Source organism: Solanum pennellii, chromosome 5 (genome assembly GCF_001406875.1).
Source record: "Solanum pennellii chromosome 5, SPENNV200".
Taxonomy (NCBI): domain Eukaryota; kingdom Viridiplantae; phylum Streptophyta; class Magnoliopsida; order Solanales; family Solanaceae; genus Solanum; species Solanum pennellii.
In genome coordinates this window covers 7,945,091-7,957,506 of record NC_028641.1, presented here as the reverse complement: position 1 = coordinate 7,957,506, position 12,416 = coordinate 7,945,091, and the positions used below count along the sequence as shown (strand labels likewise).

Here is a 12,416-nt window from a genome sequence, read left to right as displayed (position 1 = left end):
TAAATTACATCCTTATATCATATAATGAACAAAAAAACACCCATAAACTATTAAAAAAAAAACTTGCAATTTACATCTCTCTGGTAAAGTCTATAAAGAAACTGATGACTTTAATCAAAGACTGCTACAATTGTACTTCAAATCAGACATGGTCCAATGCATGCATTAAATTTCGATCTTACAAATTACGTTGTTTGATAGATAATTTTATGATCATCAAAAAGATGTAGGATGGATCAAATTGTTATATAAGAGGGAATAGATTGATCTAATTGTAATATCATTGAAATAGATATGTTTTTTGTTGTTGACAAGGAAGCTTGCAGTCACTATCCTTCACGGTTTAAGTGTGTATAGCACAACTCTCACTTAAATGTTATAGCCCACAAACCACAGACTGAAGATGTAAACTATACTAAACAAGTCTCATATGATGAGCTTAACCGAGCAAACATGTAGGGAATTTTGTAATCATGAATTCGAATCATCTGACTCAACCAACTTGATACCCTTGCGGGCATCATTGAAAAAATATAATCATCTCAAAATTAAAATTATCAATCACGTCCATACTTGCTTTTTGAAAGAGCTTTCCATTAAATAAAAAGCAATGTTAATCGGATAACATGTGAATTTTCTATGCTCAACAATTGCAATTTTTTATTTTGTTATTTGAAAAGAAGCAAAGAACAGAATGGTGAAAATTGATGTCAATCAAGTAACAAATTTATGTGACTTGTTGAATTTGGGCAGCACATGAAATGATCCATGACTGACGTAAAGAAGAGATGTCACAATTTTTAGTTGAAGCCGTTAGTTTCTGAACAAAATTTAATAGGGGAATGTGTAAGTGGTAATTTTTAGAATAGTTTCGAGATGATTTGTTCATGATCTACTATAAAAATGTAGTTTAAATTTGAGATATAATTGACAAGTGTTTTTGATCACGTACTCATCTAGATAGATACATTATTATTAGATGTAATCAGTTCTAGATATACTATATATAATTGAATTCACATGTATATGATATACATAACAAATTTCACTCGTCATTTCTGGTATGTATATGGTGCCTCTCTCCTTATTTCGGTGTATTTGAAAACATACGGGAGAGTTGATCCTATTTGGGGAGGTGACCGCGGTACCACAGCCGACCAAAAACACAAAACGTCGGGGGGTCTGAAAGCTGATTTGTTTGATTGCCAAGAAACGAATCGAAAACACCCAATAGACAGTGAGACCAAAGCTATAATTGAGTATAGAGTATAATAATGATCAACTGTTTGATGAATATTCCAAAGTACTCTCTTTACTGCTACTTCAATTCTTGTCACCTTTCTCATTGAAATGGATGGATTATATCTTTTACCCACCTCCATTATCATCTTCTTTTTAGTATTACATTTGTCGCCACCCCTTTCTTTGTTTCAACAACCATGATAATGGACCCTGCTACCTGTCGTCCTGCTCTAGTCATCGATAATGGAACAGGGTATGCTCTGAATCATTGGTTCTTTTATCTGCTCACCAAATGTTTGATGAAATTCCTCAAAGATCTTTATTTTATGTTTTCAGGTATACTAAATTGGGTTTTGCTGGAAATGTTGAACCAAGTTTTATGTTACCGACAGTGGTTGCTGTTAATGAGTCATTTGTGAATCAGACTCGAGCTACGACTAAGAATAGCAACTGGCTAGCACAACATAGTGCTGGGGTTATGGCGGATCTGGATTTCTTTGTTGGGGAAGAGGCAGTGACTAGATCTAAATCTAGTAATACTTATAATCTTAGTTATCCTATTAAACATGGTCAGGTTGATAATTGGGATGCTATGGAGCGTTTTTGGCAGCAGTGTATATTTAATTACCTTCGTTGTGACCCTGAAGATCACTATTTTTTGTTGACTGAAAGCCCTATGACTGCACCGGAAAGTCGAGAATATACAGGGGAGATTATGTTTGAGACTTTCAATATTCCAGGGCTTTATATTGCGGTGCAGCCGGTGCTTGCTTTGGCGGCTGGGTACACAACATCTAAGGTTAGTAGCTTATGTGTTTGAAAGTTAAGCTAGTATATATTTCCACATAATACTTTGGTTGCAGGGCACCTTAACCAACAGAAATAACCTTAAAAGCTAATAGCTTTTTCAAGTAATATGGATCTTTTAGTAAGGGGTTATAAGAAGGAGCTGTTTGTGTTAAAGATGATAAAATTGGATCTTTATTTGTACATTAGGAGCGCTAATGTACAAATTATTCATGACTGACCTTGCTTCATTTGGAAAAGAGTAATATATGCAGCTGCGTCTGGCTGTCTGCTTTATTACCATAAGTTCATTATGTTTCTGAAATTTAGACTTATTTTTGCTTAGCTAAAGAGTAGCTTGATAACATAGTAAGTGCACCAGCGCAGGAAAGTCTCTCTTTCTTTCTTAGGGAAGATTGGTTTTATGGCCAATGACAAATGTTCTTTTACTTGTATTGCCATTTTCATAGGAGATTGGTAAACAAAACCCGAGATCTTTGTAGGTGACAATTTGCTTTGACCAGTTAAATAAAAATAAGAACACGAGTTGATATAATATGAATTATAGTATGGCAGCTCTTATTTGCACTTTATCCGGGAAATGATACAATCAGTAGTCATTGGTAGGCTGATCTATGCTTACATACAACATTATTGATTGATTATGATACGGAATGTAATAGATTCTGACCCAAGTCGTTTTTTACCGAATGTATCTACCTCTGTTGTGGGATGAAGTTTAGCAGTCATGATAGATGGTTATCTCTTACTTTCACTATGAGTGTATGGATTTTGTTACTGTCATTTAGTGCAAGTACAATTAGAGTGGGTATGATAGAGCTCATCAACATGCCAAGGTCCTACTCATCTGTGAGGGTTGTGCCAATGCTCTTAAATGCAGATGAAACTTACTTATATTTATGATAATAATCTTACAGTACACCATGTTCTTTTTATTTTGCTTTTTTATGGCATTCCACCCATTTAACTTATTTTCATGGAATTTAGATCATTTGCCTTTGGATAACTAAGTGTTATGCCTGCTATAAATTTTCTTTAGGAAGATTGGGAAAGAACTGTAAAACCAAGTTGTACATGCTATTTATATGGATACCATAAACTGTATGAAAACAATTAAAAACCAAAGAATCAAGACATGAGGAAGGGATAACAAAAGAACTAGAAAGAAGAAGAAGAAAGAAATAGAGTCAAGAGTTTCTGGTCAGCACAATCTTGGTGCTGTTTAATTAATAAATTTTGCCTTTCTGACAAAAGTATTACTGAGCAATGCTTGCCGGCAGGAAGTGACCAGTCGAGCCTTGGGGAAAATTGAGGAACCGAAGAAAAAGAACTCAGGCAAAGTAAACTTAAAAAGAAGATGGAGAGGGTAGATTAATGGATTGGGCAAATGTAGAGGGGGAGAAGCAAGATAGAAGGGGAAAATTCAGGTATATTTCTGGTAAGATGACAAATGCTAGAATATAAACCCTGGTCAATCAAGTTCAGGGAAAAGGTAAAGGTAGTGAAAGAGTTCAACTATCTTTTATTAGGGATGTTGGTTTGGTTAATCCAGTTTGATCAAGAAATTTATACCATATCATTTTTGGTTACTCTATTGTGTATTACTAAAGTTAGACTTTTCCAAAATGTGCCAATCATCTCAATTTCTCTTTGATATCGATATGATTCGGTTTATTTTCAGTATTTTATTTTTAAAACATCAAGTAAAATTTAACTTATCAAAAACAAAACGTCAAGAAAGAGTCAGTATTATTAAGCCATCCAGAAGATGCAAAGTTACAAAAGGGGATCTGTCAGCTCTGTAAGAACAAAAAAGCTTGTAGCGATAAGGAGCTGAAAAATCCAGGTAGTGATCTAAGTTATTTACAGGGTAGAAGTTGGCCCAACTAAAAAGGTTAACCAAACAACTAGCCTTAAGCTTACAAATTGGGGTTAAACTCCATTGAAATATCTCCTGTTTCTTTCATTCCAAATAACCCAAAAAATACAAGCTGGGGTGATGATCCAGATTTTCCTGATGGATTTTCTAACTTCCATAGAGCTTCAACTAGTGTAGGCATCTCTGATATTGAAGGGCATGGACCAACTTATACCAAAAAGCGCTAAGAACATGTTCCAAAAGTGTGTTGCAAAAGGGTAGTGAAGCATAAGGTGGTTGATGCTTTCTGAAGTTGACTGACACATGTAACACCTATTGACCTGTTGAAATTTTCTTGTCATAAGATTGTCTTGAGTGAGGCATGCTTCTCCAAGTAAAACACGAGACCTTAGGGGGAAGTTTAGTCTGCCAGACTAACTGCCAGGGCCATTGATCAATCATCATCTTGTTGGAGCTTGAGTGTCCATATCCTGCCTTGACTGTGTATGAACCTTTGCTGTTGAAGTTCCATGTTAACTTATCACTGCTCTGGATGTTAATGTTGCAGTTCTATTTGCTTTTGAGCAGATTCAATAACTCTTCAAATTCCCAATCTTGCAAATTTCTTCTTAGTTTCAAGTTCCAAGAGTTGCCATCCCTATACTAAGCAATACAATAATTAGGATGTCTGGTGATGTTATATATTTGGGAAGTCTTCTTTCAAAGTGGAGTCTCCTGTCCATTTGTCTAGCCAGAATCTGATATGGTTCCCATTCCCTGATATATTTGGTGGCTTGCTTCTAAAGATTGCCAGATTCAATATCAACAATGACAACCCTAATGTAAACCCATTAGTGAGGACTGGAGAGGATAGAGTGTACGCTGACCTTAGCCCTACCTTGTGTGAGGCAAAGAGGTTGTTTACGATAGACCTTCGGCTCAAGAAAATTGCTTTTATAATAGGTTTGAAAAATACAACAGTGAAAAACGCTATAATGAAAATACTTAGAAAAGAGAAGTATTGACAAGAAAAGTACTAAGATTGTCAGAATCACTTTAATTTTAATAGTTGTAGAGTATGTTTGGGTGTTACTTTTAGCAATTTCCATCCTCATCCATCTCCAAGACCAAGCCAAAAAATTATAATATTTCATTATAAATTTAATATACTAAGTAAAAGAACCTACTCCGATCATTCGGTTTATAGATTTATATCGAAACCTATGGTTCTCAAACTAGTTATCAGTTTGGTAAGGTTTGGTTCTGTTGGTTTTCAGAGAAGCATTGATACCCCTATCTTTTTGATAAAAGGATCTGGTTGTGTGGTCGAAATCATTACTTTTTCAATGAGATGTTATCGTGCTTAAGCCAAAAATGCTACATACAATAGGATGTGGAAAGATTTCCCATAATATCATAACCAGGAAAGAGTTTTGCAATAGCCATCACCCAATTCTTAAGGCCACCGTCAATATTAGCATTATAATTTATAACTTGCTAGGAACCTGAAATGAATACTATAAAGGCTCTAGCAAGTTCGTATCACATCTTCAGTTAGACCCTAGATGTTCCTTTTTCCCTTTTTCTTGAGCTATGAAGAGAAACTGCTACTTTTGGTCACATTCTGTTGTTGGTACATCCAGTATCCATTACTTGCTTGTTTAATTATGTATAATGTTTTGTCTGCTTCTTGACTGGCCTTCTATTAGATCTGCATAAAATTTCTTGATATATTAAGCAGATATTTCTTGTCCTTTTTTAGTGTGAGATGACTGGAGTTGTAGTGGATATTGGAGATGGTGCTACTCATGTTGTACCTGTTGCTGACGGTTATGTTATCGGGAGCAGCATTAAGTCAATCCCCGTTGCAGGAAGAGACGTTACACTCTTCATTCAACAGCTCATGAGGGTATGTACGACATCTCTCAAATTGGTTGAAAGAAAAAATGTGTTGTTTTCTCTTGATTCAACTCCTCATCTAATTTGTTCACTATCTAGTAGACAAACGAACTTATTATAAATAGAATCAAGCGGTACAAATGAAAGAATTCTGATATCCTGACTTCCTTGTTATGATAAAATAAATTGGAGTTCAAAGAGGATCCAAGATTATTTAATTAAAAAAAAATGATATGGAAACTATATGGTAATTGCAACTCTAGAAATGACTACACTCATAAACTGTAGAAGGAGGAATATATTTCATAGTGTGCAAGTGCAATACCTAGGTATAATATTTTGTTCATAACATGATGATATCTCACTTATTTCATCAAAAAGAAGATGTGTTATTATGTGAGGACAGGATAGCTGTTTTTTGTTTATTTCCTCTTTGCATACATATTCTTGGTAATGGATCAGAGCATTCTTTGCCTGAAAAATATAACTGAGGCCTTACAGCATTTTTCTTTTTTGCAAGTGGAAAATTTAAGTTTGGGAGAGCACCTTGTTAGTTGCTGTAGCAAGCATCATCTTTGAAAAATATAACTGAGGCCTTACAGCATTTTTCTTTTTTGCAAGTGGAAAATTTAAGTTTGGGGGAGCGCCTTGTTAGTTGCTGTAGCAAGCATCATCTTGGAAAATTTGTTTAAAAAAACATCTTTCGTCAGCAGTTCCCAATTGAATCTCTATCGCTATGCCTAAAACATATTTTCGCTAATTGCAGTACCACTACATTGGTTGATTTACGCCATGCATCTGTTTTTATTTCTTTAGAGTTTTGATTCAATCGGGTTTGTCTAGTGTTTTCACATGTGCTTCACTTGTGGGAAATCATTCTAAAGCTTGCACAAATTGACTTTTTGGGTACCAGCACACAGACGTGTTTTGAGGTCTCAGTTTGAACTTTGAAATTTTAAAAAGGTGCGTGTCAACAAGTCATCTCTTAAATGTTCAATCTAATCTATTTGATTCAATGTAGGAAAGGGGGGAGCATGTTCCACCGGAGGATTCCTTCGAAGTAGCCAGGAAAGTGAAGGAAATGTATTGTTACACTTGTTCAGACATTGTCAAGGTATGATTTGGTTGTAACATTGTCTAATACAGCTAGTGGGAAGGGGGAAAAGAACCTTGAATAAAAGGAAAAATAAAAGTTTGAAGTTCCTTGTGATATTGCCTACTCTGCATGTTGTTCTTCCATCCTGCTCTTGAGTTGAAGAATCTGTTCTACGTTCCTGAGAATGAGAGCAACTAATTATATCAAGATTTAAGCTGCTATCATCCTCTTCTTACATCTGAGGATGAAATTAGTAACTGAGGATCACTTGTGATTTATTTTGTTGCTACAAATGATTTCAGGAGTTTAATAAGCATGACAAAGAGCCAGGGAAGTACATAAAACATTGGAGAGGTACAAAACCAAAGACAGGAGCACCTTATTCATGTGATGTTGGCTATGAGCGATTTCTTGGTCCCGAGGTTTGCTCTGCGTTTCAAGTCTCTGATAATTTCAAGCTCCAAGGTCTTCTTGCAGCTTGTTTTAAGCTGAAAAATCATGTAGCTGTTGTAGACATTGCACCAATTGTTTACAGATGTATGCCTCATATACTGCTGATTTGCTGTATGGCAGAGTGAACTCTAAAAGTTCTTATAATCAACATAAAAAGGCAACCTGGTGCTAGCTCCCGTTATGGACAGGGTCCAGGGAAGGGCTGGACCACATAGTCAACATAGTTATAGCTAAATAAGAAAACAAAGATTGTAGAGGTGATGCATTATCGCTAGGTTGGGTGAACACCTTTCTGATTTAAGAACTGTTTTTTGCAGGTTTTCTTCAATCCCGAAATATATAACAGTGATTTTACAACTCCTTTACCTGATGTGATAGACAAATGTATTCAGTCTGCACCTATAGACACCAGAAGAGCTTTATATAAGGTAAAGTTATTCTGTTGATAAACTATATAAGATTTCCGTTAATCAAGTGTCCAGCAATTTGTGACCAGTAGAAAAGTCTCCCTTATATGGTTGAGTCAAAAGTCATGATCTTGATATCACTCTCTTTGAAATAATTCTTCGAATGTGTATGTGAAATTATGCCCTTGTAAAATACTAGAATATTGTATTATCTGGAGGATCCACCATGTTCAAAGACTTCCATAGAAGATTGCAACGAGATATCAAGAAGATTGTGGATGCTCGTGTTCTTGCGTCAGATGCTCGGTTAGGTGGAAATGTGAAAGTAAGCATCTATGCATTAATTTTTGTCTTAATTAATTAACGAATGTATCTTTGGTCTCTGGTACTTAAAAGATGCTTGCCTGCTGAAAACATATTCACTCAGGCACAACCAGTTGAAGTGAATGTGGTCAGCCATCCTATTCAGAGATATGCAGTTTGGTTTGGAGGATCAGTACTTGCTTCTACTCCTGAATTTTTTGCCGTAAGTTAGTTATTCGATTTCTGTTACATAGGTTTTATAACTGCAACTTAAGTTACTCTTTGTAAATGGCTGGTCAGCGAAGTCTGACCTATTTAGTTGTTTCCTTATATCAGGCGTGCCATACAAAGGCTGAATATGAGGAATATGGAGCTAGCATATGTCGCACAAACCCTGTATTTAAGGGAATGTACTGATACTAACTACAATCAGTGAAGGCATTTCTTATCGTCATATTCTCCTCCCAATACCCTGATCCTTGCCCTACTTCTCAGCTTCGATTTGCAATCCTACATCTATGAGGACTGTGTATATTAACAGGTTATTGGAGGCAATGCATTGTAGATTTCATTCATCAACTGTTAGAAAACAAGATTCTTGTATTCTTTCCATAGGAAGCACATCTGTCCTGCACCTACAGGACCCTTGGCAAGGCTGGTTGGCACTTCAATGGCAGATAAGTTTCACCGAACAATTGAACATACCTCATTTTTTGAGTATTCGGTTGAGTCTGAGGGCTACAAGTATACTTTTAGTTTCATGAAAAAATAATAAGCTGTCATAAGATTTTGGGGTTTGATTAGAGGATTATAGGATCATTTACATTCTTTTTTTCGCTTTAATTGAAACTCTGAATGTTATATAGCTACACTTGTACATTATTCTCTTAATTCTTTTTCCAGAATAATGTATCATAGATTTTGCATTTGGTTCACTGCATAATATTGTTGTTTACTACATAATTTGATGCAGAATAAATTTTTTTCATAGTTTGTGTTTCTGGAACATAAAACAGAATTACAGTTCAGTTTCCATTATTAGTGCCAGGTAAATTTGCTCTCATTTTCATTATTTAAAATCAATAAATATGCAGTCTTAAGGTAAAAGAGGCATCCATAAAACACTTTGGAAGAAGCACCAATCTTTATGGGTCTGTTTTTTTTTTTTTTCACAAAAAGACAGAGATTGAGAAATAGTAGTATATACCTAGGAAGTAGGAAAGTAATTTTCTGACCACATTGGGTTTATAGCTTTTCATATTATATTATATTGCATTGAACATTCTTGATCATAGTGTAAGAGGGAATTAAAAAAGTCACCTTGAATCTCATTAAAAAAAAAGAAATAAAACCTCTTCTCCACACAATTCGCCACGGCAACAAGATACGACAAGAGTACACATAGGAAACCTCGATTCTATAGATTCTGTTGGTCGTGTGGTTAATGGAAATTAAAATTATTAGTACCCTAATGGTAAAGTGTGGGGTCCATGGAGATTTTGCATGATGACTGACCATAGAGGTTTACAACTTTTGTAAGACATTCTTTTTGCCTTAGTTTTGGATTTGGTCGATATTTATGATGGTAAAAGTTAGTTTTATCTCGTCGAATAACCAATGTATTGTCCTTATAAAAGAAGAATTATAAGATTAACACCTCAATATGTAACATTATATGTGCCGTGTATGTTTTACGTATCAGGTTATGATTTTTGATCAGTAGAGTATTTAGAATTTTTACTAAAGGGTTCGAAGAATAAAAATAAATATAATGTTTGAACTTGAAACTTCAAGTCGTAAGACAATCTTAGAAATCTTCCTTTCGTATTTGATTATATAGTTTAGGGTTTTGAATAAGTGTACTCCAAATAGAGGAACTATTTACAAGCGGCTATCCCCTTACTTTCATATCCCACGTTTTTAATTAGTAATTCGTGTTTATTGTTTGATACCATCAATATGTAGTGAAAATGCTACTCAATTATTCCTTGATACCATTAGAGTTATATAGTCTGGTGGCATCAAGGAGAAAGAGACAGTCTTTCAATGAAAAGATTGTTCAATTACTATTTGATACTATCAGAGTATATATATATATACACACATAGATACCATCAGAGTATATATATATATACTCTAATGATATCAATAGTGATTTATTGAATAGAACAAGGGGGTTAGTCAGATAAATAGTTTGGATATTGTGGGTTCAACTAGGGTAAATATATTGGATTGAGTCCAATTCAGATAAATACTTTGCCTAATGAATCTAATTTGTGTGGTTTTCCTAATTTATATAATGTATTTCTAATTTGTACATTAAATATATTATTAAGCCTAAGTAGTTAAATATACAAAAATTATAGGAAGCGTTTATATGTGTTATATGATGATGATCGATTAGATAAAATATCTCGTTTTACGCCTCCGTCTTTTAAAACACCGGTAGACTATGTATATGGTTATGGTGGGGGGCAGCCTATTTATTTTTTAGCCATAAACCATTGGAAAAAGTTGGGTGGAAGCATTCCAGCAAACAAGCATGGTCTCTTGGAGTCACTGTCTCCAACTATTTTGATGTGTTATGCAGAGGTTAAATCTGCCTAGCCACTATAGTTTTAATCAGATTGCTAGTGCTGTTTCAACTGTCTGTCTTTTATTATTTAGTTTAAGTTTTAATTAAACTTATAAAGTTGAATATCATAGGGCTTTTTCTCTTCTTTTTTGGCTTAATTATTGATTGGTTTTGTTAAATGTCATTGAGAGCCAAAAAAAAAATGAAGTTTAAACATGTTGTAATAGACCAGTTAATTAACAAGCACATATAACATAAACGAAAAACAAATAACTATTATCTACCTTGAATCAAGCATTGAAAGCTCTATTGAACCTGAGTTTTTCCCTTATTATTATGAATTTTGGCTTGTTTTTTATTTAACAATATATATATATATAACACACAAAATTAACCTCTCATGACCTAATTATATCTAGACTATACAAAATCCCAACCTCAAGCCAATTCCACAATAATTATGCTTAAACTATGATTTTTCCACCATAATACCAACCCCCCCCTAGGTTAACCACCATGGGTTCTAATAGGGTGGCGCCGTAGAGGGATCGCCGATATAGAGTCAAGTCTCCTCTTGTTACGGCTTGTGCGAGACAAAAATTTGGAAATCTCCCCAAAAAGTCTCATTTCGTAACACGGCTTTACATCTTGACGTTCCTGACCAACCCCTTCACGTTCTATATGAAAAGTTCTACTAACTCAAATTTAATTCCGAAAAGCTCTACAAACTCCTTAATGTTTTAGCTAATAGAAAAATCAATACATGCACTCAATCCATTTCCAAATTGACCTAGACTTCACCTTGCTCAAATTTGATTTGAGTCTAGCCTAGTCTAAAAATTTTATCTCACCACTCTAAAAATATTATCACCCAAATTTTTAAAAAATTAGTTCACCCGTAACAACAAAACGAATCGATAGCGTTCATAGAAGCATACAAAAAGATTGTGATAACATGACTTGAACAATGACAATTATGAAAAAAAGATCATGATAATGGTGGTAGACTTAACATTAAGGATTTGAGGTCATTGAGTATATTCAAATACATCACGTAATATATTTGTCATGTCAAATTTATTTAATTAATAAATATTGCTCAATGATTATTGTTGTCACGCCCCTTTTTTTTTCTCAAAAATTATTTTATTTGTTTCGAAATAAAAAGAGTTTTTCCAATTAAAGTGACATTTTGAAAAGAGATAATTATTATTCAGAGTCGCCACTTGAAATTGAGTTTTGGTGTTCCAAGTCACCTTATTTAAATCCCTAATCAAAAGGAAATTTGACTCTATTTTATTGGTCTGCGAACTAGAAATTCGGGTAAGGAATTCTGTTGACCGAGGGGAAGGTGTTAGGCACCCCTCGAATCCCGTGGTTCTAGCACGGTCGCTTTATTGACTTTAATATGACTTAACTTAATTTTTTGGACACTGTATTATTTAACTTAATAATAAAATTGTTATTTATTTTCAGATTTATTCTAAACTTATTTTAAATTGGTTTATTTATTTTAAATGGTCTTTCTTCAAATTTTTTTTTGTTGTGCGTCCATTAATTTTAAAGTTGAACATTCGTATATCTTTTTCTGCTTATATTTGTATGTTTTTAATTTTTTAATGTTATTATAAGTAGAATATATCTGGTTCCTAAGAATTAGAGTTTATGTAGGAATAGATATTCAGAGTTCAAGTTAATTTAGGATTATATATTTATTTATTTATTTTAAATTAAAAATAGGAAAATAAAATTTTATAAGATTTGAAGTTGGTTTTT

The 12,416-nt window shown here is 34.1% G+C and overlaps 1 protein-coding gene across 1 annotated transcript; it reads left to right on the top strand.

The window, feature by feature from the left end:
* The first annotated feature begins 1,070 nt into the window (after positions 1–1,070).
* On the top strand, positions 1,071–9,008 carry LOC107018449 (actin-related protein 3). Its single transcript, XM_015218932.2, has 9 exons — positions 1,071–1,495; positions 1,579–2,041; positions 5,670–5,816; positions 6,828–6,920; positions 7,205–7,324; positions 7,673–7,783; positions 7,962–8,087; positions 8,190–8,288; positions 8,402–9,008. The coding sequence occupies exons 1-9, from the start codon at positions 1,440–1,442 to the stop codon at positions 8,480–8,482; spliced, it is 1,296 nt and encodes a 431-aa protein (XP_015074418.1). The 5' UTR covers positions 1,071–1,439; the 3' UTR covers positions 8,483–9,008.
* Positions 9,009–12,416: the final 3,408 nt, after the last annotated feature.